The 27,327-nt window shown below is 37.7% G+C and overlaps 1 protein-coding gene across 1 annotated transcript in view; it reads right to left on the bottom strand.

The window, feature by feature from the left end:
* The window catches only part of CNIH3 (cornichon family AMPA receptor auxiliary protein 3), a 79,332-nt gene that overhangs the window by 33,416 nt on the left and 18,589 nt on the right, over window positions 1–27,327 (bottom strand). Inside the window, exons 2-3 of the mRNA XM_026680324.2 lie at window positions 13,853–13,921; window positions 3,234–3,281 (exon numbers count right to left, since the gene is read on the bottom strand). Coding sequence (XP_026536109.2) covers window positions 3,234–3,281; window positions 13,853–13,921 — 117 coding nt within the window. The remainder of the gene's footprint in view (window positions 1–3,233; window positions 3,282–13,852; window positions 13,922–27,327) is intronic.

Genomic DNA, 27,327 nt, shown 5'->3' with positions numbered 1-27,327 from the left:
AACCAGTTCAGTCTCCACTGCTCATCACTGCTACCGGCTTGCCAGAACCGGGCCGAACCGGTAGAATACCACCACTGGGTGGTACCACCAACAAGGACAAGAAGCAGCTTGAAGCTCAATGTAGAAATGCTAGGGATTGAATCCTGGAGTACATGCAGCAATGAAAATACAATTCTTCAGTAATAAAGAAGTGTAGAAGACTACACTTTTACAGAATTGTAAAGATTATCAAGCTATTGTGTAACTCCAACAAGACCTTACTCTATTGATTATGTTGAGCATGTTTATATACAGCTGTCTTGTTATGAAGAATAAAGCTGAGAGGCATATTCTAAAAATCAAAGACATGAACAGGGATAGAATCTCTATTGATTTAATACTGAGTGTGCCAAATTTATAATGAAGGTAAAGCATCCACCCAACCAGGATATCTTAGCCTCTTCAATCCATCCAGGTAGAAAACAGAGTATCTCAAAAGCAGATTTATCTAAATCCAATAAATCCTTCCACGTAGCAAGACATTCAACCCATAATGGGGTATAAGGAGGGTGGTCTGTGCCCAAGGCAAACATCTCAGTTGGGGTAAAGAGTCTTTTGCATTTTTTCTGCCATATAGTAGTTTTTTTGATTTTTTAAACTCAAATATGAATTTTGTCATTTGTCATTTCTTTCTTCCCTCTTTTGTCACAAGGGAAAGGAAGAGGCATGATGAAAAGAGAATAGACCCCACATACATAATAAAAGTATAAAAATCCTTATGGCTGTGTTTATATACCCAATTTTTTACCATTTCTTTTAAAGAATCCTCTAGAACAAATATACTCTGAAGAAAAGATATGTTTTGTGGTACAAGGAAATATTTGCAAGCATACAGCATAATATTTTCTTGCAGTTTCTAAAGGTAAAAAATGTTTCTGATATATAAAATGCTCAAAAAGAGGTGGAATGAGAGTAGAAGGCATATCACTTATTTTCAGTCATGTTTGCATAGTTACTGGGTTTCCTTTCTAGCATGTTGATGACAAGACACATGCAAATACGAAAAAAATCCAGTGATTTTTTTAAAAAATCCAATTTATTTTTTGTATTTTTATATGTGTAATGTATATAGTATTTCCTCCAATCTCCACATATTTTTTCTCAATTCATTTAGAAATTTGGCATGTAGGCCAAGAGTGTCCAATCTGTTCAAGCACTGTATAAAAATGAATGCAAATGATTTTCAACAAGTGTGAAGGGAAAAAAGCATTCTTATGCTGTTTTTCATTGCAGTTATACAAAATTGCTGTATGAACCAACCATACAGAAAAATGGACATTAAAGTACACTAAAGAAGAAAAGAAGGCCATTTACCACTCAGCCAGTTAAACAAAGAAGGAAAAAAGAAGCATGCCTCCTTGCAACCCTTTATTTCGTAAAAAATAAAAGCACTCAGCTTTCAAGTTCAGCTTCATTATATGACTAAAAGGCACAGGAGAAAATAAAAAAAAATCTTCTATTTTCTTCAGACCATGCATAACATTCTATTATATATGTATTATTCTTTTTATTACATCCCAATTTTTCTACATGAAAAAGGCGTGTCATTTATCAAGGATCATTATACAATCATAGGTCTAAGTACAGAAAGATAAAGATAGATGCCAGATACCAATTATGCTTTTAAAAGTTATAAACTGTCTTAAAAATGAGGGATTTGATTGAACAGGATGATGTTCTCAAACATTTGTTTCTTTTTTGAATGTTGTAGACTGAATGGAAGTCTCTTTTAGTTAGTTTCATTCCTTTTCTGCGAAGTTCATCAAAATGTCAATTTTTTTCTTTAGCATTTATAACCTGCTTAAGAAAACGAGTAACCATCGAGAATGCATTGTTACTGACTTCTAGGGAAGAAATGGCAAACTGAAGTTAGCTCTGTTAAAAGCGTAGCTGAAGCATGTAGCAGAATGAAGAGCCAGCAAGGAAACTTGTTCTTCTGACAAGAAATGGACCTTCCACAATGGACCATCAAGATCATCCACAAGTTCTTCTCAAAGTTATTTCTTATAAGGAGATCAGAAGACAACAGTTTAGTGCTCTCAAAGTTATGGGAATAGCTATCCTGTTCAACCCATAGTTGGAACTTTGAAGGACACTGGGTTTGCATATTTCCTTTTCTAATCATTTTCAGAAATTGCTTGTTAACTACTTTTCAGTTCAGGTTTAAAGACTTAAACAAATTATTCTGGAATAAACAGCAAAGGTAAACAAAACTTTGATTTTAAAAGTTACAAACAGACTAAGGGTTCCAGATAGATTTGAAATAAGATTTTGAAATTAAGTATAAGAATCCTGTGGGAAAATATTTTTTATTTTGAATTTTTTTTAAAAAAAGTCTGGGTTCTTGAAGGTTGGACACTGAAGGAACTAGAAGGAACTAAAGATGACAATTAAGAGAAAATAACACTTACATTTAACTTTCTAATACAGAATGGAGCAAAATATTTTTACATTCAACTTACTGAAGGGTATTTTTGAGCAATGGACCCGGAAGTTAGTTTTAAAAGTGAAATACAAAAAAAAACAACCCCCAGCTGTTTCCTTAATAACTAAAAGGGATACATAAATAACAAGCCAGGAGAATGACCTGGATAATCTTCCCATACAGCATCTACAAAAAAGGGTTGATAAAGCTTTGAAGAATTTTGTGAGATGGGACAAAGAAAAAATGGAACATCATAAAATTTTAGAACATTATTTAAAAGAACCAAAGATCAAGATTATTAAAAATAAAAGGAAGGAATATAAAAGTGGATTATTTGATCAAGGTTAAAATAGATCTGTTATTATCTCTGCTAATTTTAATTGACTTTTGCTGACATCAGGACTGAGATGATGAAGTTTTAAGGATTAGTTTATAGATGAGATATAGGATATGGGAAGAAGAGATCATCTGTTGTATTTTAAGAGAAGGCACTAGGTTAAAAATTGTTTCTACTATATATTTTGATGAAGGGAAGTCATTTATATATTTATTTTATTTTCTCCACTATAGTTTTATTTTTTCTTTCTTTTCTATGTTTTCTTTTCTTTTTCTTTCTGTACCCCTATTTTTATATTTTTATTTGTATTCATTTTTTATCACAGTTGTTGTAATTTTAATAAAATTACTATTAAAAAAGAGAATTTATTGTCGCTCATAAGAACTGATGGTTTGCTTCCCTTCAGCAAAACCAACTTAGATTAATTTTTACCTTTCTCAGAAGAAAGCAGATCCGTTCAATGTTTCTCAACCGCTCTCTCTGTCAAAGGAAAGGGGGGAAAGATGTAGTAAAATGGTACAATTTAAGAAACCTAAAATTGAACAAATAGTGTGGATCAACATATATTTTACCTGATCTCAGAAAAAAGTCTATAACATACTAGCCTCTGATATAATTTGCATGGTACTGCCTTAGTTATCTACTGAGATCATCTAAACATATTTAAGTTCAATTATATCAAATTTGCCACTTATACCACTTTTGCCAAGGCAACTGAAGTTAGTCCCAAATCTGAACTGCAACTTCCAGTATATTAGAAACTGTAGTTCAGCAGTGATTGGATAATTACAAATTTTCTATTTCAACTTTAAAGATAGCAAATGATTTTTGGAAATTCATGCAAGGAATAAAATAAGGAGCCTTTAGTTTGATGATATGTAAGTTGAGTTGCTGCCACAGAGTGGACGAACTATGGAAGACAGAAACACATAATGGTACTAAAGAACATTATAAGACAAAAGCAAAGTGTGTGTTTTGTGCAGGCACACTTTTTGGTTTATCTTATATTTTCTCCTTATACTGTGAAAGTCCCACCTTATTTTTTTCAAAATATAGTATATATGTAACAAGTATTATTTTTGCATCATCAGCAGGTATTTTAATGCTGCCTTGAAGTAGCTAAACTTTTATTGCAGAGTTTAAAGGTAAAAATGTTCTCTAAAGGGGAAAAATGCTTCCTTAGAAGGTACAGTACAGTTGGCAAAATAAGAGAGCAGCAGAAACTGGAATTGTGGGTTCTTTTCTAGAAACAGCAGAGTAAGTATTGTGAGAAGTGTTAGATCAAAGTATCCATTTTTATGACTCAAACCTCATGTTGAAAGGAGTGTCTTTAGGGTAGGGAAGTGCCAGGTACTGATTGAACTATCCTGGAATGTTTGAACTGTTGAACCACATGGGAATGTCCCTGAAGTACCAGGTACCGATTGAACTATTGAATTATCATACACTTCGCGCATGATATGTTGATGTATGCCCTCGTGTTAGGGAAGTGCTGGCTGCGTGCTATGCACCATATAAGGTAATGAATTGTAACCTGTATTCTGAAAGGTAGATTGTAAACCAAGCCATTTGCATAATGGGGCGGTAGTTTAGGGTATAAGAATAGAGTAAATGCTATGCTCTGGGTTCCTCCCAGCTGGCAAGGGTGGAACCCACCTCTGCAGATGTGTACTCAATAAAGCCTTTTTCCTTGGATCAATTTCGAATCGTGGTGGTCTTTTGAGCCGCCACCTCACAATTTGGGGGCTCGTCCGGGATCCTCGACGGTGGTCAACTGGAAAGCGGGGACCAGGTAAGAGAGTGGCCACGACCTCCCATTGAGAGGTACCTCTCCCCGAATTCGGTCAGACCCCCGAGGTGACTGGGAATCCAGACGGTCCTTGGAAAAAGAACTAAGATGAAATGCCAGCTGAGAGTTTGTGAGATCGATCTGAGTTGGGGACGCCCACACATCCTTTGACTGCAGAGAGTCCAGGCGTGATCAGATCAGGTAAACTTTGTTCCTTTCATTTGTAGTCAAAAAGAGAGAGGTCCTTAAACTCCCTGGGGGAATCCAGCATCTGCTGGAAGACTGGGACTGGTGAGTCAAGGCTCTGGGAGTCTGGAAGAGTAGAGATGGGAAAGGGACAGAGCAAGGGTAAGGGTCTGGGAGACCAGGAAGAAACCTGTCTGGGACAGGGAAGATTTGACAATGGCAGGAGACCAATTCCGGTAGATTCGCCTCTGGGACAGCTACTCCAGCAGTGGTTCTCCCCGAATCTAAAGGAATTCACCAGACGTCTCGAAAAGAAACACATGATTTATCTTTGTCGAGACCGATGGCCAAAATATCCTTTGATTGATCCTAAATTTCCGTATCACTGGAGTCCTGAGGGGGAAACCAGTACCTATTGGATGACCAAATTGCGAGACTATATTCTCCAACACAAAATGACCACTCAAATTGCATACATAGATGTATGGTTTCATGTGAAATTTGAAGGTCCCGTCCCTCCAATCGAGGGTCAATACATGTCTCAACAGAAGGGCAACGAAAGCGAGATGGATGATTGGCTACAGGGTCCGCCACCTTTGAATCCTAATTTGAACAATCCACCTGCCAATATTCCAATGGCACCGCCGTTGCCGGCGCCACAACTCCCTCCTCCGCCGCCTTATCCGAGACTGAGGAAAGAGGTGGAACAATTGAAGAGAGATGTTCAGAATTTTCCCTTCAGCCACAAACCTGAAGTGGATGCATTTCCTCTTAGGGAAGTCCCTAATGGGATCAATGCTGCAGGCAACCCAGTGACAGTCTTCATGGCCGTCCCCATAAAACCAGCCGATTTGCGAGAATTGAAAAAGACTCTTCCAAAACTTCATGAAAATGCTCATGAGGTGGCCGAACAGTTAGAACTATGGTTGGGTCCGAATGATTACACTTATCAGGAGTTGATGTACATTTTGGGGCATCTGTTTACTCCTGAGGAGCGGAATCTCATTCGGACCTCTGCAATGAAAGCCTGGGATACCAGACATCATGGTCAGGCAGGGGCTATACCAGCAGATCAGAAATTCCCCATAGCAGCTCCCGATTGGGATCCAAACACCCAAGGCGGTAGAGATAATATGCGGAATATGAGAGCAATGATCATGGAGGGGATAAAATTGGCAGTCCCACAAGGGAAAAATTTAACTAAAGCCTTTGAAGTAAGTCAGGGGAAGGACGAATCTCCTGGAGATTATTGTACTAGGCTCCGAGAAAGTCTGGTCAAGTATTCAGGGGTAGACCCTAACACACCTGCTTTTGAAGCCATGCTGAAAATGCAGTTCGTGACCGGAGCTTGGCCAGATATCCAAAAGAAAATTCAGAAAATGGATAATTGGGGAGCTGTGGGAATTGTTGATCTCCTGAAAGCAGCCCAACAAGTGTTTGTGAATCGTGACACAGTGAAAACCAGACAAAAGTCACAAATGATGGTTGCGGCCGTACAGGCTGCAGCAAAAAATGAGGTGAAGAAAGGTGGGAATTTTGGTAGGAGTCAGAATGGAGACAGGAGGGAGAATTTTGGGGGATACAATCAGGGAGGATTCCGGGGACGTGGTAGAGGTTTTAGAGGAAGAGGCATGGGAATGAGACAGCCCGGAATGGATAGGAGCTGTTTCAGGTGTGGGAAGGAAGGCCACTTTGCGCGTGAGTGTCCGACCAACCGGGAAGAGCGGAGTTATGCATTGTATGATGATTAGGGCTGTTCCGGCTCCTTTAAGTGGACCCGTGGGAGCCATTGGTAAACATTTTAGTGGGTCCTAACCATCAGGAGCGGCTGTTCCTGATAGACACTGGTGCAAGCCGGACTTCTGTGTGTGACCCGGTAGAGGGCGCACATAGATCAAGGAAAGTGATAAAAGTAGTTGGGGTGAGTGGAAAATCACAGGATGTGAGTGTGTTTGAACAAATTAGACTGGAGATGAATGAGGTAGTGACTGAAGCTGAAGTGTTGTACATTCCTGATTCTGGAGTGAATTTGCTGGGGAGAGATTTGTTGCCTGCGTTCGGTATCCAGTTGTGGGATACCGGGAAGGGAATAAGGATGTGTAAGATGACTGTGGAAGATGAGAGGGCAATTCTGGATGAGGTCTGGGCAGGAGAGAAGGCAGGGCGAATGAACATTCAGCCGATTAAGATTCAAGTGCAGCCTGGGGTGACGAAGTTGTGGACATCACAATATTCGATGAGTAGAAGGGGAAGAGAGGGGTTGAAGCCTGTGATCGATAGATTGTTGAAACAGGGCATGTTGGAACCTACTATGTCACCTTTCAATTCCCCAATATTGGTGGTATTGAAGAAGGATGGGAAGTATAGATTAGTTAATGATTTGAGGAGGATCAATGAGATAGTGGTTCCCAGATTCCCAGTGGTTCCTGATCCCTATACCATCTTGGGACGAATCCCTCCCAAAGACAAATGGTTTACTGTGATAGATCTGAAGGATGCCTTCTGGACATGCCCCCTGGAGGAGGGAAGTAGAGACCTGTTTGCATTTGAATGGGATGATCCTGAGAGTGGGAGAAAACAGCAGTTAAGGTGGACGGTACTCCCCCAGGGATATACCGAGAGCCCTTTGTTGTTTGGACAGGCTTTGGAAGAAAAGTTAGTGTCTTTTGAAAAAGGGAAAGGGATCATGTTGATTCAGTATGTGGATGACTTGTTGTTGACTGGGGAAAAAGAGAAAGAGGTCAGAGCAGCATCTGTGACTTTGCTAAATTGGCTGAAGGAGCAAGGATTGACAGTTTCAAGGGAAAAGATCCAGTTTCTGGAAAGGAAGGTGAAATATTTGGGGCATTATATTCAGCAGGGGGTGAGGTCTTTGGATCCTGAGAGGGTGAAAGGGATCATGAGCCTGGCTCCTCCCAGAAATAAGACAGAAGTCAGGAAAGCTTTAGGGCTGCTGGGATATTGTAGGATCTGGGTAGACCAGTACACAGTTCTGGCTCAGTTCCTGCATAAGAAGTTGGTGGGGAAAGGAGAGAGTATTGAATGGGAAGAAGGGGACAACCAAAGATGGGAAAGCCTGAAGGAGAGTCTGTCCACTGCTCCAGTGTTGGCACTGCCTAACTTGAAGCTACCGTTTCATCTTTATGTCTCGGTGGCTCAGGGACAGCAGTTGGGGTGTTGGCTCAGAAAGGGGTGGATGCTTCCAACCTGTTGCTTTCTTGAGTAAAACATTGGAACCTGTGTGAGAGGATGGCGGTGTGTGTGCAGGCTGTCGCTGCAGCTGCTGTGCTAGTGGTGGAAAGCAAAAGTTGACCTTCGGGGAGCCTTAGTGGTACATTCTCCTCACCAGGTCACCTCTGTGCAAAGTCAGTTGGCAACAACCTGGATGACGGAAGGCGAATTCTCAAATATGAAACCGTTCTGAGAACAAGTCCTGATGTGGTGATAGGGACTGACAGGAACTTGAATCCAGCCGAATTTTTAGAAGGGAGAAGGCAGGAGTGGGAAGCTGAGGACCATGATTGTTTGTTGCAAGTAGATTTGATGACAAAGGTGAGGGAGGATCTAGAAGAGACTCCTTTGAAAGATGGGGAAAGGTGGTTTGTGGATGGATCGAGCAGGGTTGAGGAAGGAAAGAGGATTTGCAGTCGTGACAGGAGAAGGGGAGGTCATAGAAAAGGGCTCCCTTCCTTCTTCATGGTCTGCACAAAAGTGTGAGTTGTTTGCTCTGAAGAGGGCCTTGGAGTTGGCTGAAGGAATTGATGTGACAATCTGGACTGATTCCAAATATGTCTGGGGTGTGGTCCATACCTTTGGTAAAATCTGGCAGGAGAGGGGTTTTATCAAGGCTGATGGGAAACAAGTCGAACAATAACAGCTTGTGGAACAGGCCTTGGAGGCCCTGCAACTGCCAAATCAAGTTGCAATAGTGCATGTGAATGCTCATCAGAAAAGGAACACCCCAGAGGTAGTTGGGAACAGGTGGGCAGACAAGTGGGCGAAGGAAGCTGCAGGGGAGGTGGAGCTGGTAATGGCATTAATTCCCTGTTAGAAATGGAAAAGGATGAGGATTGGAAACCGGAGGGAAAAGAAAAAGATGATTTGGAAAAAGAAGGGTGTACACTGATGGAGAATGGGTGGAGAACCTCAGAGGGAGTGAGAGTGGTTCCTGTGAATGTAATGAGAGGAATTCTGGAGAAGGTACATGAGGGAGGACATTGGGGAACAGAGGCACTGGTGACAGCTGTGAAGCCACATTTTTGGAGTCCTAAAATGTGGACACTAGCCCAGAGCATCTGCTGGAAATGCTTGATATGTTTGAAAGTAAACAAGAAAGCAGCAAGGAAGAAAGAAATGGGAGGGTGACCCCTAGTGAGCTGGCCTTTCCAGAGAGCACAGATTGATTTCACTGAATTACCAGAAAAGAGGGGATGGAAATGCTTGCTTGTGATTAAAGATCAACTGACAGGGTGGGTGGAGGCCTATCCGACCAGGAGAGCCACTGTCCCCACAGTAACCAAGATCCTGTTAGAACAAATCATTCCTCGTTATGGGATGATGGAAGCTATTGATTCTGACAGGGGGACACATTTTACACAAAAAGTGTTGCAATCTGTGATGGGAGCTGTTGGGGTGAAATGGGATTTGCACACCCCTTGGCACCCAGAATCCAGTGCGAAAGTGGAAAGAACGAACGGGGAATTGAAGAAACATTTGACCAAATTACAATTGGAAAATGGGTTACCATGGACAAAGAACTTATCTTTGGCACTGCTCAGAATCAGAACATGTCCAAGAAAAGACACTGGGGTCTCTCCATTCGAGATGCTAATGGGGCGACCCTAATTGGCAAAAATAGGGAATCCAATTCCTGAATTTAAAGATTTATTTTTGAGAAAATATTTGCAGGCACTGTCCAGGTCTTTGCTTTCTCTCCATAAACAGGGACTATTGGTGCAACGACCACCTCTTGCTGGGAACCAACATCCCTTCGAGACTGGAGATTGGGTTCTGATAAAGACTTGGAAAAGTGAGAAGCTGCAACCTAGCTGGGAAGGCCCGTACCAGGTGCTGCTGATAACTGAATCTGCAGTTCGCACTCAGGAAGGAGGCTGGACGCATTACAGCAGAGTCAAAAGGGCACCGGAACCTGAAAGACCTTGGAGGGCAGTTCCAGTGGACGGTCAGCCGCTGAAGCTCACCTTGAAAAGATGAAGAAGTCTGAACCCTGGACTGAGCTAATTGTCTTTATTCTAGGACTAGGACTGGGAACTTCCTGGGGAAGTGAGAATTCACATCAACCCCAGAATGTTACCTGGGTTGTACTTGATTCCCATTCAGATATAGTCAATTGGACTAGCGAAAAGAGGCCTCCCAATACTTGGTTTCCAGAACTGCAATTTGACCTGGGAAGGGTCCTCTTGTCCACCAACGATGACGAGTTCATAAAGAAACACCATTTTTACGTCTGCCCTGGACATAAAACTGAAAGAAGCTACAAAAAGACTTGTGGAGGGGCCGATCAGTTTTATTGTGCAGCCTGGAGTTGTGTGTCTATGGGACATATCTGGTGGGACCCTCTGTTCAAAGGTGATCTGATTCAGATCATTCCGGGATAGTACAGGACTCCATAAAAAAAACTGAGGGAAGGACTGAACCAAAGAAAAAGAGAAAGGGATGACCATCAAGGGTGGTTTGAATTTCTCTTCAATACATCCCCCTGGATGACCACCCTAATCTCCACTTTAATAGGACCTTTAATTTTATTATTATTAATCCTCACCTTTGGTCCATGTATCCTAAACAAATTAATTAATTTTATGAAAGATCGAATTGACACAGTACAAATGATGGTGTTGAGACAACAATATGACCCGTTGGGGCACCTGAAGGAATCTCCCGAAGAACAACTATGGGAAACAGCAGACTTGTTATTAACTGAGTTTGAGTCAAGGATGGAGCAAGAAAAGGGGGGATTGTGAGAAGTGTTAGATCAAAGTATCCATTTTTATGACTCAAACCTCATGTTGAAAGGAGTGTCTTTAGGGTAGGGAAGTGCCAGGTACTGATTGAACTATCCTGGAATGTTTGAACTGTTGAACCACATTGGAATGTCTCTGAAGTACCAGGTACCGATTGAACTATTGAACTATCATACACTTCGCGCATGATATGTTGATGTATGCCCTTGTGTTAGGGAAGTGCTGGCTGCATGCTATGCACCATATAAGGTAATGAATTGTAACCTGTATTCTGAAAGGTAGATTGTAAACCAAGCCATTTGCATAATGGGGCGGTAGTTTAGGGTATAAGAATAGAGTAAATGCTATGCTCTGGGTTCCTCCCAGCTGCCAAGGGTGGAACCCACCTCTGCAGATGTGTACTCAATAAAGGCTTTTTCCTTGGATCAATTTCGAATCGTGGTGGTCTTTTGAGCCGCCACCTCACAGTATTATAATTAACTATAATTATCAGACTTAAGCATGCAAGATATACTATCAGTTACATCTTAAACTGGATCACCTTGGGGCTGAGGTTTCACTGAATATATTCAATATATAATTTGAGCAAATGTTACATAGCAAACTGCAGGCCCATATCTATGGATGGGGCTATCACATTACATTCTATTGAGAGGTATAGCCCTATGCCCTATGAGGAAAGTTACAAATCAAATCACTTGCTTCCCTGTTTTAGATCAAAGTGTAATCTGTGGCAACTTGAATTTAAAAACAAAACCAGCGGCTGGATGACTAAACACTGGTACTGCACAAAGCATTTGAAAGAGAGTGCTTTGCTAAGCACACCAGAAATTGCAAGCCCCACCCCCCATCCTCAAAATGTTAGAGCAGGCATGTCATTTGAAAGGCTTGTTCAGCTCCTTTTCCCTGGCTCTCAACATGTGTGAATGCATGTGCAGCTGCTTCGTTTCACTGGTAATTCTAGAGAAAGTGTAGTCAGCATATGTACACAAATATAAAGATAACCAGCTGCACAAGCTTTCCAAAGAACACAGATGCTTTACTCAATGAAATTGTGGTGCTTCACGCAGCTCTAATAAAGATCTGTATTTGAAATATTTGAAACCCACTGTCAGTGAAAACAAAATCAGGAAAAAGGGGGAAGATAATGATCAGTGCAAGGCAATTTACAAACCTTACTAGTTTGCCATTAAATTATTTAAGTACAATGAAGAAGACAGATTCCCAACTGCATGCAAAAACTGTGGGAAGGCTTAGCCTCACGCATTCTCACTTCTCTCTTCATCTAGTGCATGCTAGACAATATGTGCTCACATGTCAGAATAAAAAAATATGATGAGAAGAAGCCTGGGGAAAAGCCTTGCCTGGTGGTTATCTTGTAACCTGTTAGATCTGAGGAAGTTGACAGGTTCCTCAGTACTGTAGGCTTTGCCATATCTTGCCTTGTTTGTCAAAGTGGCCTGGGAGGTGTCGTGTGAATGGGTTCTGGTGAAGGTTGAGTCTTCTTTGAGTGAGGGAGTTATTCCTTTATCTCTTAAGAAGGTCTTGGTTCACCCCTCCTCAAGGAACCATCATTGAATCCCACCATGCTAGACATTTTTTGTCCAGTATCTCTCTTCTCTTTATTGAGGAAAGTGGTAAAGAAGGTGATTACGCAAGAGCTTCAAAGGGCCTTGGAGGAAGTGGATTAGGAAATTAGGAAAGAATGGCTGAGTCAACCTCAAGCCTCCAGAGTGTGAGCAGAGTTAGCATTCTAACCACTATGCCACCAGGGCTCCTAGATTAGCATTGAAAATCCACTTTCATTTTAAAACAGGTGGCAGTTCTCACAGTTCTAACATCCCACATTAAAAGACACTAACTTCATCTGGAGATTTTAGATCTGGAGATTATGTCAAACAATCCAAAGGCAAACTATGCCACCTGATCCTGTTTTGTACATTACAATTTAAACAAAATACATACAGTTCCGTGAATTCTAGGAAACAATGATTGCTTAAAAACAGAATATGGATGATTTAAGCCTCCTCCTGGAAGTTTTAGAAAAGATTTAAGAACTGTATAATAGGCTTGTATTATCCTGAACTTGAGCAGTGTCATTTGCATTCTTTGTCTATTTATTGCATTTGAATCCTGCTGCAATCAAAAACTCATCCTGATCCCTGGAGCTGCTCCCAAACTTCTTAAATTGTATGCAAGACTGTTAATTGCTTCTCTCAATCCATAGCTACAGACTATCTGCCTTGGACTGCTATTAGTATCCTTTGAAAAATACCAAGGTTCCCCATTACTTCAAAGTTATCTTCTGTATGAAATTGTGTGCAGATACTATTACATCTCTTTGCATTTAGAAGGTCAGCTAATATACATTTCTTTAGGCATGCCCATCTAATATTATATTAGTAGAATACTATTATAGTATGTTACTCTCTCACAATATTATTTTGCCTTGTTTTTATCTTGTTAGCCATTTGTCATAATTCAACATTCAGTAAATAAGAAATTAGTATTAAATAATTGTATCTAGTTCATCCTGCAGGAAACCATGGTTTCATTTGACCTCCGAAGGAATCCCTTCTCAAGATTTATTTATTTATTTAGCTTTTTCTCAAAGTCTAATAAAGACAGTGGGGCCACAAATCCTCCTTGAGAAGCATCTATTCATTATATTTATTTATATCACTTCTATAGAAAGTATGTCTCTCTGAAATGAATTACAGAGCATTCAGCTGCAGCATGCAACCAACATCAAATACCTTAGCCAATTATAGATCTCATGAATCAACCTTTAGTTTATTGGGTTTTATTGCAGGAACTTTATTTCCCAATCAGAACTAATTATGTCAAGACCAGGCTCACTACATTTACGTATTAAAATAAAAATGTATAGAGGGTTTGGACAGGGAGGTCAAAGACAATGGCAATCAACTTGTATACGGTTACCAAGAAAACTATAAGGGCCTGTCCATTAAAGCACTAGGAATGGTATTTTTCAATGCTTGTTGAAAAATCATAAGATCACATTTAACACTATATTTTCAAAATATAATTTTCATTAAATGTTAGTTATTATTAAACCGAAGAGCAGTACTTACTGCATTTGTTGGGTTGCACTGGTCTATAGGACTCTTGAAGTCTGTCTTTAACTCATCAAATGCAATTATCTACAAAAAGCAAAATTCAAACCATGTTATGTTACTTTCAAATTTGTTACTTTCAAATTTGTGCTTTTAACAATTATTTATTCTGTCCTGCTGTGGTGAAAATTCTTCAAGGCAGCACACAATGTTACTGTCTAAAAAACCCTATTTTTAGCCATAAAAATCTTATGTATAAACAAAAGTGCTATACCAGTTTTATAGTTTAATATAATATCATTTTAGTTTTCTCAATATTTTTGTAACAGGTAGGTAGGTAGGTAGGTAGGTAGGTAGGTAGATAGATAGATAGATAGATAGATAGATAGATAGATAGATAGATAGATAGATAGATAGATAGATAGATCTAGATAATAGTTTAGGCTATGCTAATACCTTAACGCTTACAAACATTGGTTAATATCCAGAACTGCATCTTATTATTATTTTTATCCACAATGCAAAATGATTTAAATCTGAGCATATATCAGAATCCTGCATTTAATTTCTAGGCCTTAAAGCTCTTTTTAATATAATTTGCATATATATCTGAGGAAAAACTTTGGTTGTACTTATAGTTTATTGGCCAAAATGTAATGAAACTGATTGCTATGGCCTTTCTATTTACTAATCTATATGTGGCATCAGCATAATTAAGGCTGATAATCTAATCTACATCTTCTGTATCTAACTAAAAATTGCATTCAAAGCCTCAACTGACCATGATGGGCAATGAGGATATACCAACTGGCAGTCTAGCACAGCCATGACGTATGTAAGACTGTGGCGTGGAATGCAAGAGATGTACATCGTAAACAACATGAATTAATATATACAATGTATGAAAGGAAAGTAGCTATATTGTGCTATAAAACTAATAGAAAAGAGGAATTATATAATAAATTCAATTGATATTGGTTTAATCTTGAAGAAACAGGGTTGATGAATATAAGTATGGAAGTGAAGGTGTAGATTTAATTATAGTGAAAGGGTTAAAATGTATATAAGAGATTATGAAATAATGTATTCAAGTCTTGCATAGGAAATTATCCTAAAACATACTTGAATTTTTTGGTTATGCCATAAAACTGAGGAAAAATATTGAAAGATACAAAGAAAAGTTGTGAATACAGACTGATTGTATTATTACTGGATTTTGAGGTAAAATGACTATGAAAGAAAAAAGTTAAAATAATTAGTGTAAAAACAGAATGACTGCAGAAAGATGAAGTACAAGATGTGTATGTAAAGGAAATAGAAGAAATATTAGAGGAAATTTCCACAGAATGTAGCCAATTATCAGGTTTTTTTCCTCAAAATTCCTGTAAGATTTGTGCGAACTCTGTAGGCATTGATGGGAATAATAGTGATAATGGAAACTCATTCATTAGTTTGCAATATGCAAAAATCTGATTTATTTGTTTAATTAAAAGAAAATTAAAAGAGCAATTACAAGTCAGCTGTGGCATGGTGCTTAATGACATCAGAAGAGATTTTGGCAGGAATATTAATGCCCATCAGGATTTTGTTCTAAATCTTTGCTAAAATGTTCTCCATTTCCTGTGTCCCTCATATATGAGGAGGAAATGAAAAGAGAGATGAATTGACTATGTTTATTAATATCAGCTTGGACTATGACAAAAGAAATTTAACATATTGCAAGGAACATATTATTTACCATCACTTTTGGTTGAATCCTTCTTCCTAAATAAAATGGCTTATTTGTGCAACAGTCAACCCTGTTCAGTTAGCTTCTTGATTACACATCTGCTACATGTAATGTATAAAGTGGCATCTGGATATCCTTTGTTGTATACTAAAGCCCAACGGCAGACACATTTTTGCATGATAATGTCCCCAGATTTGTTATTTGAGCCCAAAAGGAATGAATTTCAAAACATGATTTACTATTTCCATGATCCTATGGACCTTTTTCTGGAATCCTGGTTTTGGCTTGCTTATAATTGCCTGCACTTTAGTATTTCCTGGTTTAATTACATCTTTTATTAATAATTTTCTAGATACTATCGTACAAACAGATACTGTGTTTCTCTTGAATTTTAAAACATTTGCTTTTTTTCTCATTTTTATATTTGAGGAGCTGGCTTTTTCTGATAAAGATGATGATGTTATCCATTTAGCTGAGTCTGATTCTTGGTAATTCGATGGGCCAAGTCTCTCCACATCTTCCTATCTTGTACTATTTCTTTGAGTTTTTCTATGCTCCAGCTAGTGCCAGCTATGATGGTGTCCAGCCATTGTGTTCTTTGATGGCCTAGTTTCCTTTTACCACTAACAGGCTTTTTCTGATATCAGTTTTATTATTTATTTGTTTATATTTTATTTATATAGCCACCCCTGTCATAATAACTCTGTGTGACTTAACAACATTTAGAAATATCAAATATGTAAAATGCAGCAACACACGCAGCAGGTAAAGAACCAACCCAATCTAGAAAAACTGAAGTGGAGATCAAGATTTTATTCTTTGGTGGCTCACAAAAGAATGTCATCCATGGTTCATGGATGTATTCTATCAATTGTTCCATGATGCAATGAAACACTTCAGGAGCAGAAGTATGTATTTAAAGCTGCATCAAGAATAGAGCATATTAAAAGTACATAGGCATGTATTTCTTCATCAATTATCTTTGTCAAAATCTGACTGCATCTCTCTGGACAATATCTTTGCATTTGAAATTCTGACTTCAGACACATGATGACTTCAGATATGTAGTTGCTAGATATAGTTCTGGCTTAAATTTGTTGTAATTGCATGCTTAATACTTTGGGTTTCAGGCAAAATCCTGGACTTCCATTGTGACTAAAACCAATTAGTTCTTCAAATTGAAGAAAAATTTGATAAAAAAATTTTTTTTTATTCCATTTAGTCCAGTTTTGTTTTCATTCTGCAGTACTGATAAATTTTTCATAGCATATGCTGCTGGTTGTGCATCTTAATTAATAATAATGGAAACAACTTTCAGGGAGATTAGAATTATCACAGAAAAAATTATTCAAGGATAAGTAAATATGAAGATATCTTTCTATACAGATTGAGCAAACAGGATAGACAATTTGTAATTTGTCAGATTGAAGCCCCAGGTTGTTTCTTTGTGGATTTAGGAGTATTAATGCATTTATATTCCTAGCCACCCAATATAGCTATTGGTTCCATTACATAACTACAGATACGTGCATAAATATGTCATTTATTGTAGTGACTTTTAGCAATTAGGTTAACTTGTACACCAGCATCACTCTGAAAAAACAGTGGGGTTATTGTTCAAAACCAGTCTTCCTTCTGTCATTGCATCCTACCCACATTAATTTAGCTTATGAAAAAATTGTCTTCAGATTCATAGTCCTTTGATACTTCTGTGTATACTTTTTGACTTGTTTTGTTGCTTTGTGCATATTAACCTTGTGGTTGTACTTATCACTTATCACTAATGACTTTTATAGTATAGGTATGCTTCATTCCTCTTTGGCTGCATTGTTTACATACACTGTGCCCTGCTTTCAAATGTTTTTGCCTGCTGATAATACCTTTGCTAGGACCCATGTTTCAAACTAAAGTCAAACTATACTCATGTATCTTTTACAAAATCTTCAAATGTCTTAGTCTCCCTTTGGAAGCATAAACTGTAGATAAATATCCAACATAAAGCACAAATACAATATAAACATTTGTTGAAAGTATCTTGATTGGCTGTCCATGTTGCCTTACTATATACTTCATTTCACAGAGTAGCTGAAAAGAAAAAAAAAATTTGGGGGGTGGTGGTTACTACTCAGCTAACATAGAGAGAATGCTACTTTCTAATAGCTCCTAAAAATGTTTGTTGACCTTGCATTAATTTTCTGTCATTTGACTGTGGAGTATAGGTAGTCCTCGGCTTATGATTACAACTGTGCCCAAAATTTCCATTACTAAGCAAGAGAATTGTTAAGTGAGTTTTGCCCCATTTTACAAGTTGCCATAGCTGTTAAGTGAATCACTGCAGATGTTAATTTAATGACACAGTTATTAAGTGAATCTGGTTTCCCCATTGATTTTGCTTGTCAGAAGTTTGCAAAAGGGGATCACATGACCCAGCATACCGCAACCATCATAAATACCAATTGCCAAGTGTCTGAATTTTGATCATGTGACCATGGGGAAGCTACAATTGCTGTAAGTGTGAAAAATGATCGTAAGTCATTTTTTTCAGTGCCATTGTGCCAGTGACTTAATGATTGGTTGTAAGTCAAGGACTACCTGTAATATTCACTATTTTTATTTTTTAGCAAGATATTAGAAGTTTTGGGCAGATCTGGGCATCTAGCACATTATTGTTGCCGCATAAAGATCCAGCTTCTCTTCTGAAATCCTGCATTGTCATTTATGAGGAGGCAATTGCATAAGAGGAAATAGGACTGTTTTTATAAAGATTAGCTTGAACCTACCTTTGACTTGGAACAAAAGTGAAAAATTAAAGAGTGCCATTACTCCCACAACATGAGTAAGTTCAATTTTGGGTAAATACTAAGTTCTTCATGTTTCCCAAATCTTACCATAAGATATTTTAGCTCATCACAATCTTTCCTGTGCTTTATGCTTCTCCCCTCTTGTCCCTGGATTTGAGGAACTCAGCAACACTATTTATTCATCCTTTTAATTTCTAGCTTTTGGCTTCACTTGTCAGCTTCATGTATAATTCCATCTCTTACTTAGCCAGCTCAATGGATTTTTGCAAAATTCCTGGTTTCCATAGTAACTAGATTGCTTCCCCTCATAGATTTTAGTTTGTGGGTTGATATGTATAACTTCCGTGAACTTTTGAGCTTTTTCATAAAAAGTGTTATGAAAAAATTGACAAACCCAAGCATAGTATTACTGAATCACCCCCTCGCATTTTCAAAACAATTAAGCCTTTTAACAGATTTACCAGAAAAGGTAAGTATCTGCTAATAATATTAATTCATGGCCTTGAATACCATGCTTCATCTATTTAACGTTCTTCAATCTGGTGCCCACCCAAGTGATTAAAAATTGCAGGTGTCAAAGACCAATTCAGCCATTATTCATACTCTTCCCAATCACACAGACTTTATGCTGCATCACCTGCGTCACCTGCTGCGTCACCTCCTTCCCAAAACTATGGTCACAAGCCAGGGTCATCCCCTTCTTCAAAAAGGGAGACCCCAGCCTAGTTGAAAATTACAGACCAATCTCTTTACGCTGCGTCACCTGTAAAGTCATAGAATCAATTATTAACCAATCCATCATCCTCCACTTAGAAACAAACAACCTACTCTCTAATAAACAATTTGGTTTCAGGAAAAAACTATCATGTAATCTGCAACACTTACACTACAAAAACATATGGACTACACAACTCAATCAGGGCAAAGCAATAGACACAATCTACATAGACTTCTGCAAAGCCTTTGATTCAGTGGTACACGACAAACTACTCCTAAAACTAAAATCTTAACAGTATCTCTGGACACCTGCATAACTGGATAGAAGCATTCCTGTCAAACAGACAACAAATGGTCAAAATTGGGAGCGTCCTATCAAATTCTGTACCTGTCAACAGTGGTGTCCCCCAAGGCAGTGTTCTAGGACCAACTCTTTTCATATTCTACATAAATGATCTCTGTGATCATATCAAGAGCAACTGCATTCTCTTCGCTGATGATGTAAAGCTATTCAACACCAAAGACAATACTGCTACCCTTCAAAAAGACCTTGACTATGTATCAGAATGGTCAAACAAATGGCAACTTCAAATCTCAACAAATGAATGCTCTCTCCTACATATTGGCAAAAAATAATAATCAGAAAATAAAATACAGGCTGAATAATCAAGACCTTGTTGATGGTCCAAACTCTGTCAAGGATCTTGGAGTACTCATCTCTAATGATCTAAGTGCTAGAGCCCACTGTAACTACATAGCCAAAAAGACATTAAGAGTTGTTAACTTAATCTTACATAGCTTTTTCTCTGGTAATATTACACTAATAACTAGAGCATACAAAACATTTGTGAGACCAATACTCGAATACAGCTCTTCAGTCTGGAACCCACATTACGTATCTGATATTAACACAGTTGAGAAAGTCCAGAAATATTTTACAAGAAGAGTCCTCCACTCCTCTACTCGTTGCAGAATACCTTATGCCACCAGACTCGAAATTCTAGACCTAGAAAACCTAGAACTACGCTGCCTTCAGTCCAATCTAAGTATAGTATATAAAATCATACATTGCAATGTCCTACCTGTCAATGAATACTTCAGTTTCAACCATAACAACACAAGAGCAAACAATAGATACAAACTCAAGGTTAACTGTACCAAACTTGATTGCAGGAAATACGACTTCAGCAACAGAGTGGTCAATGTCTGGAATACTCTACCTGACTCTGTGGTTTCTTCCCCAAACCCCAAAAACTTTAACCTTAGAGTGTCTACTATTGACCTCACCCCTTTCCTAAGAGGTCTGGAGGGGGTGTGCATAAGCGTACCAACGTGCCTACCGTCCCTGTCCTATTGTTTCTTTTATTTTTATTTTTCTTATATGTATCCATGTATTCATAACTATGTTTTTACTTATACCTATTATCTTGTAAGCAATTGACAAAAATAAATAAATAAAAAGGCAATTTACAAAATAGACCAAATAAAATGTACAGCAATCAATTTTTTAAAAAAATCTCAGCCACCTTCTAACCCTTCATACAATCCAAACACTCCTTACATAAAAGCTATGATCAGAATAAAAAACAAAGCAAAGTAATCTTACCATCCCACTAGTACCCCAAAAGGTACTATCTTAACATCTTCTGAAAAACTAACAAGTTGGGGACCAAATCAACCATAGGAGCAAGCTGTTCCACAATGACACATCTATTACTGAAAAAGACAGCCTCTACTCTGATCTCTTATGGCATGGGCAAATGTTCTTGAAGATGGGAAGTCTTGGATGATTTCAAGTGGTCAAATTGTCTTTTTTGTCATTGCAATTAATTAATGTGCATTTTTTGTTTAAAACATAGTTGTGGGTAAATATTAACAGTCTCAGGAATGCACAGGTAAGAAACATATGTATGTGATACTCTTGGCACTCTCCCAACAAAACTATGTTTCTGAACTGACCATTTGGATTTTATTTTCATTATGGAAGAATAATGAAATGCTAGCTCAAGAAAAGAGATTGCTGAACACAAGCCATCATTCCATTTGAAATTCTGGCTTGACAACCAAAGTTTAAAACAGCTAAAATTTCTTCCTTTTATCAAAATCTCATAAACTGCTTTAATTCATTTAGAGAAAGCTTTAGTAATGCTTAGTCTATTTGTAAACATAATTCAGAATGTCTGATTGTAGAGTTTTGAAATGCTACACGATCTTATTTGATTTCAGGTTTTAAAACCAATAGAAGAACCTTTCTATTTGATTTATCTCAAGTTGGAAAAACTATTATTTTTTTAACAAGAAAAGATTGCATAGATGGCTTTCTTAGCGGATTGAGGGTGAATAAAGGATAATATCATGCATTCCAGTCCTTGAAGTAGGAATTGGTGCCTCGTACATGTGCTTGAATAACCTGGTTGTATAGCTCAGGACTTGGACTTATTCAATACTCAAAACATAACATGAAATTATGTTATGGAATTATGCATTCTATAGCCATGGGATTATACCTGAAGCTGACAAGTGAAATCAAGAGCTAGGAAAAACATGTATGTTTTCAAGAAAGAGCAAATACCAAGAGTTCCGCCCAGTGGGAAAGTGCCACTTCTGAAATTTTATACCATTTCAGTTCTGAGAAGCAAACTGAACCCTCTTCTAGTTCACCATCAAAATAGTTCCAGCAAAGGAGTCTATTATTTAAAAAAAAAAACAAAGGCCACTGCCTATTTGCTTCCCTAAAACAGCATCAGATACTATGGTGTCATGGGATTATTTACAGTAATTAAATTTGGAATGGTCTAAAGCACGGGTGTCAAACACCCGCCATCACGTTGCCATCATGTGATGTTTCGTGACTTTTTCCCATTCAGAGCTGGGGTGTGTGTGGCCTGTGCATGACACATCTGGCCCACAAGCCGTCACTTTGACACCCCTGGTCTAAAGGTATGGTGTAACTGAACTAAAGCTGTCTTTCATTTGAAGAGATGTATGTATGTATGTATGTATGTATGTATGTATGATTAACTTAGCTGCCTCCTCTCTGGCTATACCTGGCAAGCTCCCTTCAGCAGATGAAATTCCACCCTGCCACATTCACTGCACACATCCTGTTAACCACCCTCTTCCCAGGATCTTCAACAGCAGAAAGAGGAAGAAGACAACGAAAGTCATCTGGGGGCAGAGGGACCATTTGAATGCTATTCACAGAACAGAAATCTGCATCCCTACTTTTTCTGGTCTATGAAATTTTAATTCAGAATTCTGGTAACAAAAATGACACACTGTTTAGAATACGGAACGGCAGATTGCTAAATCAAGCAAGAAAAGAACAAGCAGTATTGTATCCATGTTATGCTTATAATAGAACAAACAATTATTCTCATCATCTAACTATAATAGCTTCCAGATATTATTCAGTGATCAGTGATGGTCCCCAAAATACAAAATATAAAACACTATGTTACCAATGTTAATCCTATCATTTGATTCTCTAGGAGTAAGCAGAATTCAACTCCACCTTGCATCAGTAATGTTCTAGTGAAGGATGTAGAATCCAGCATAAATGTTCATGAAAAGCTTTTATCCTATATATGTCTACTTAGAAATAAACCTTACTAAATTCCATGCAAATTATTCCCAAATAGATAATTATATGGTGGTAGCCATAAGCTCCATCTTGACATTCATACTTTTCTCTTTCTATCTGTATTTCTTTACTGTCACAAATATTCTGAGTTGTTAAACAATTAGACTCCAGCATTTTATTTCCTAGGCCAACAAATCAATACACTTGTCAAATATTTTTAAATGAATTGTATTCTCCAGAAGCACTGGTAAGTACATGTCCCAGTTAGTAATTCTGTACCTTGTTTCTCCATTCAGAAATCCTTACAATGTGTGGCCCCTAGGAGACCACTCATTCATGGGCAATCTGCCAGAGGCTAAAAACTGGCAGGGGATGGAACTGAAACCAGTTTTAAAAGGGCTCTAAAGATGCACAAATTCATTTATCCACCACCACATACAAAAAAATGTTATATTATGCTTTCACTTTTAACTTAATTGCAGGAGAAGTTGCATTGCTTTTGTATGAGCAGTAAACTTTGTACATGTGTAAGGAGTAAAATTAAAAACAAATTAATATAGTAGAACTTATATTTCTATTTAGAACACTCCTCCTCCCCAAAGTCTAGTTTTTGTTCTTGAAAGTCTTCTAATAGAATATATTTTAAAATGAAACCAAGGGGAGTTTGTGTATTACTTGTCTGCACAGGAAGAAACTATTGGATGATTACTGCCACCATAATGCTGTACTTTAATAATTTCAGGATTTTTTAAAATGGAAAATACAGAGTACTTAAAAATACAAAATGCCTACCCACTGTGACTATTTGCTTTAATTTTGTCATTTCTAACATGATAATTTTAACAAAATGGCAAGAAGCAGAGCTTTTGAATCAGCATTTTTAATTAAGAGTAGCTGGTCATGGTGCATATACCAAACTCGCTCCTGTAGTTTATATTTTACAGGAGTATTATTTTCTAATACTAAAACAAAATCTGAACAACTGGACAGTAGGACAAAAGAAATATGCTTTATTAAAAATAAAATAACTACCCTGTTTCTCCAACAATACGGCCTCCCCCAATAGGAAGTCCCAGCATGTTTTATAGGCATGAAATGAAATTAAGCCCCTCCCCCCAAATTAAGGCCTATATTAAAACATGCGAAATGGGGGGAATGGTGGGGGGGCTTGCCGTTAGGAAGTACTTTTGTTGCACACATATGACCCCGATACGAAGTGCCCCACCAATGCCGAGGTCAACATCCAAGCTGTCGCCGCCCACCCGCCCGAAGATGCAAGGGGGGGAATTAAGTCACCCCCAAAAAGACGACCTAGCCATTTTTTCAGGGCTCAAAAAAAAAATAAGACCCGGCCTTATTATATGAGAAACACGGTAGTTATCATAGATGAAACATCTCAAATAGCTTCAAACTGTTGGCTAACTTTGGCCTTTTATTGGCTCCAATGACTAGCCTTAACCCAATCTAAATGAATCATAGTCATATGATATTTTAAAAGGAAATAGATTGCTTGAGTTTTACACTTCCATTCATGTAAGTTCTTCATCTAAACTATTTATTAATTCCAAATTTGCAAAAAAAAAAATGAATATTCAATGTATATTTATATTTACTTTTGCCAATTACCATTTGTCTTAAATTTCTTGAAAGAAAAAATAATTAGTAAGCCCCTTAAAGTAAAATCTTCCTAGTATCATAGTCTCTATTCTTTATAATTCAATATTTTCCCATTCTTCCACCTACATCCATTACATTTCTGTTTAATGCCTACATTGATATTACACATACATTTTACTGACATCAGTAACCTATGTAGGTAGAAGAAAGATGTAAAAAAGTATGGATACTTTTCTTAGCAGGAAGTGATAAAGTGTGTTTATCTGGCTTCATGCATTAGTAATAATTGACCTACAGAAAATTAAAAAGGAAAGGAAACCTATCAGGAAATTAAAATGTACACTCCAGAATTTTACACAAAGGGTAACATATGAAACAGCAGGAGAACTGTGGGTGGAATCAAGAAGAAAAAAACACTTAAAGGGAAAAACAAAAATTGCTATGAAGTATATAAGGAAGTAGACCACAGTTCTCCCTAAGCATGGGCCAATTTTGTTATCTACTTTCTCATTATATTGCTTTGTGCTATTGGGATATAAAATTGAACAGCATGTTCCAATTTAACAAAGTATGTTAGTGGCTGCTCAGCTTTCTTCTAATGGCAATGTACCTATAAGCAAAGAAATAAATTAAAATCAATAAAAATTAGGCAATGAAGTGATCAAACAGCTAACTTGTATAATTAAAAAATTAAATTAAATTAAAAAATTCGGTCCCAAAAGTTTGAATAAAAATATATTTTTAAAAATAAATTTCTGAAAACAAGCAAAGAAAAGGGAAGGGAAGTGCCTGAATCTTGGAATAGGCCAGTATGAGTGCTATCATTCCACCAAGAGTGTAAAAGCCACATCTCTCTTGATCTCATAGAAGTCTCCAAAATGAAAGAGCCATTAAGAATAGGCTTAGGGAGCTAAAGGGATCCCGTAACCTTGCATAAACTTAAAATAATCATTATAGGCTTAAAAGCTGTAAAGCCAGACAAAACCAATTTTCTTGGATCTTTTGTTTGGCAGCGTTAAAAGGTGACTGTTCCCTCCATAAAATCTATCAAAGCTATTCAAAATGCAACGTAAACAGGTCTTTGGCCCCCCTTCTACTTTAGTTGCTTTCCACTTCTGTCAAAAATAAAAAAGCAAGGAAAGGTTGTAATGATTTTTCTTTATCAGAAAGGAGAACTAAAGTACTGAAAAAGGATTGTGTCCCATGGCCTCTACTAATGAAGAAAAGAGTTGCAGATTATTTACAGAGGAAGGAATTTAACAGTATTCCATGCACAAACATAAAATAAGGAATATTCTTGCAGCTCTCTAGCCAATAGAAGTTGGATATCATTGTAATGTCATATAGTGTATGGATGTACCGTATATTGCTTACACACGTGGGAAAATGAGCAAAACTTCCAGAAGGTCAATTTGGGAAGTTTTGAAATTTATTTGGGAATTTATTTCAGCGTGAAAAGAGAAAATCCCCAAATGGTTAATAAAAATTATGTTCTATAAATAGCTATGTAATCCAGGCTTTGACAGTGAATGATATGGAATACCATGAAGTGGGACAGCTGATTGTGGAATAAGAGCCCTCCATACGGCCACCTTTTGTCATGTTTCACTTCATATTTATCCTTTATTGCCAGTTGCAGTAATGGCAAGACAGCCTTGCAGCACGATCCTATATATGTCCAATTAAAAATAAATGTCGACAAGTTGAGGCTTACTAGCAAATGAATATAGGATTGCAACCTGAAGCACACTAAGCATCCAATCAGAATATTTTGTGACGGGACATTTTCTTATCCCTAAGTCAAGGTACCAATTTATCCACACTATTTTGAGTTGCCATGGGCGAATTGGCAGCAATATAAATTCAATAAATAAATAAATAAAATTTTCTTGGGAATCTGAGAAAGATTTGTAAAATAAGCACTTCTTAACATTCTTGTCCTTAAACAGCGGTAATTATATGGCATATATTCTTTAATTTAACAAAGCCAAAAGGATAGAACATGGGTTCTACACCATGTTGCAAGACCCCCTGTTTGCACTTGTTTAGATAAGAAGGCATGTTTGCACTTGCTATTTGATGCACACTGCCTCACCCCACACAGCCCAGAATGACACCAGTGGAAATATATGAAGGCATAGTTTGCATTGCTATGTTATGATGTATGTTTCATCACTTCGGTACCCCCCCCCCCCCCCCCCCCCCCCCCCCCCCCCCCCCCCCCCCCCCCCCCCCGCCATTTCATAAAGTGCTGCTGACTCCCCGAGCTCACCGGAAGCATTCACCATGAATAATTAAGAGGACACCATCTCTAACCCTCTAAAGCTCCAGGAATGCTAGAATTCTTTAAATAGTAATCTTAGAAGTACTGCGTTAACAATACTGAACGTAGCTCTAAAGAGTCAGAACAATTAAAAGAGAGATACAATGATTTTATATAATTTCTGATAAAGATTAATCACAAGACCAGATGATAAAGCTGATTTAATTATAAAAGTATTATGTTAAAATAAATGTATGTTATATTTTCTCATCCTCATGTTACCTTGTTTCAAATGCATCTTGGTAATTATAAAATATTTTAAAATTTATATTGACACAGCAGATAAAAATACAAAAATAATGATGCAAATCATGTTATTGAATATATTTGCAAATTTACTTTTTTTTAACTTATTTATATATTCAGAAACCATTACTTTTCTTTAGAAGTAGTTTTAGGGGGTAGCTCTTCAGCAGCAAACACATTTTTCTGCTAACAAGGTAAAAGCAGTTGAACAAAATGTGTTGGCTGATATTCTGCAATGAAAGAGACATGAGACTATAAGAAAATTCATGGTTCATTTCAAATGCAGAATTCAAAGTCTTTTGGAACATCTGGAACTATTTTCAGACGAATGCAGAAACTTGCTTATGGTAAAGTTGTTCCCAAGGTTACAAGGAATTTCATCCACTACATAATAAGAAGTTGTGTACATACTTATCATAATTAATAACTTATGGCAAATGGGAGCAAGGTGGGGGAGTTAGATATATTTCAGTAGCG

Source organism: Notechis scutatus, chromosome 1, assembly GCF_049901735.1.
Source record: "Notechis scutatus isolate UNSWTSFEM ecotype Mainland chromosome 1, rNotScu1.2, whole genome shotgun sequence".
Lineage (NCBI taxonomy): Eukaryota > Metazoa > Chordata > Lepidosauria > Squamata > Elapidae > Notechis > Notechis scutatus.
The sequence above is the reverse complement of the archived record's forward strand: the minus strand, read 5'-3'. Positions and strand labels throughout refer to the sequence as shown.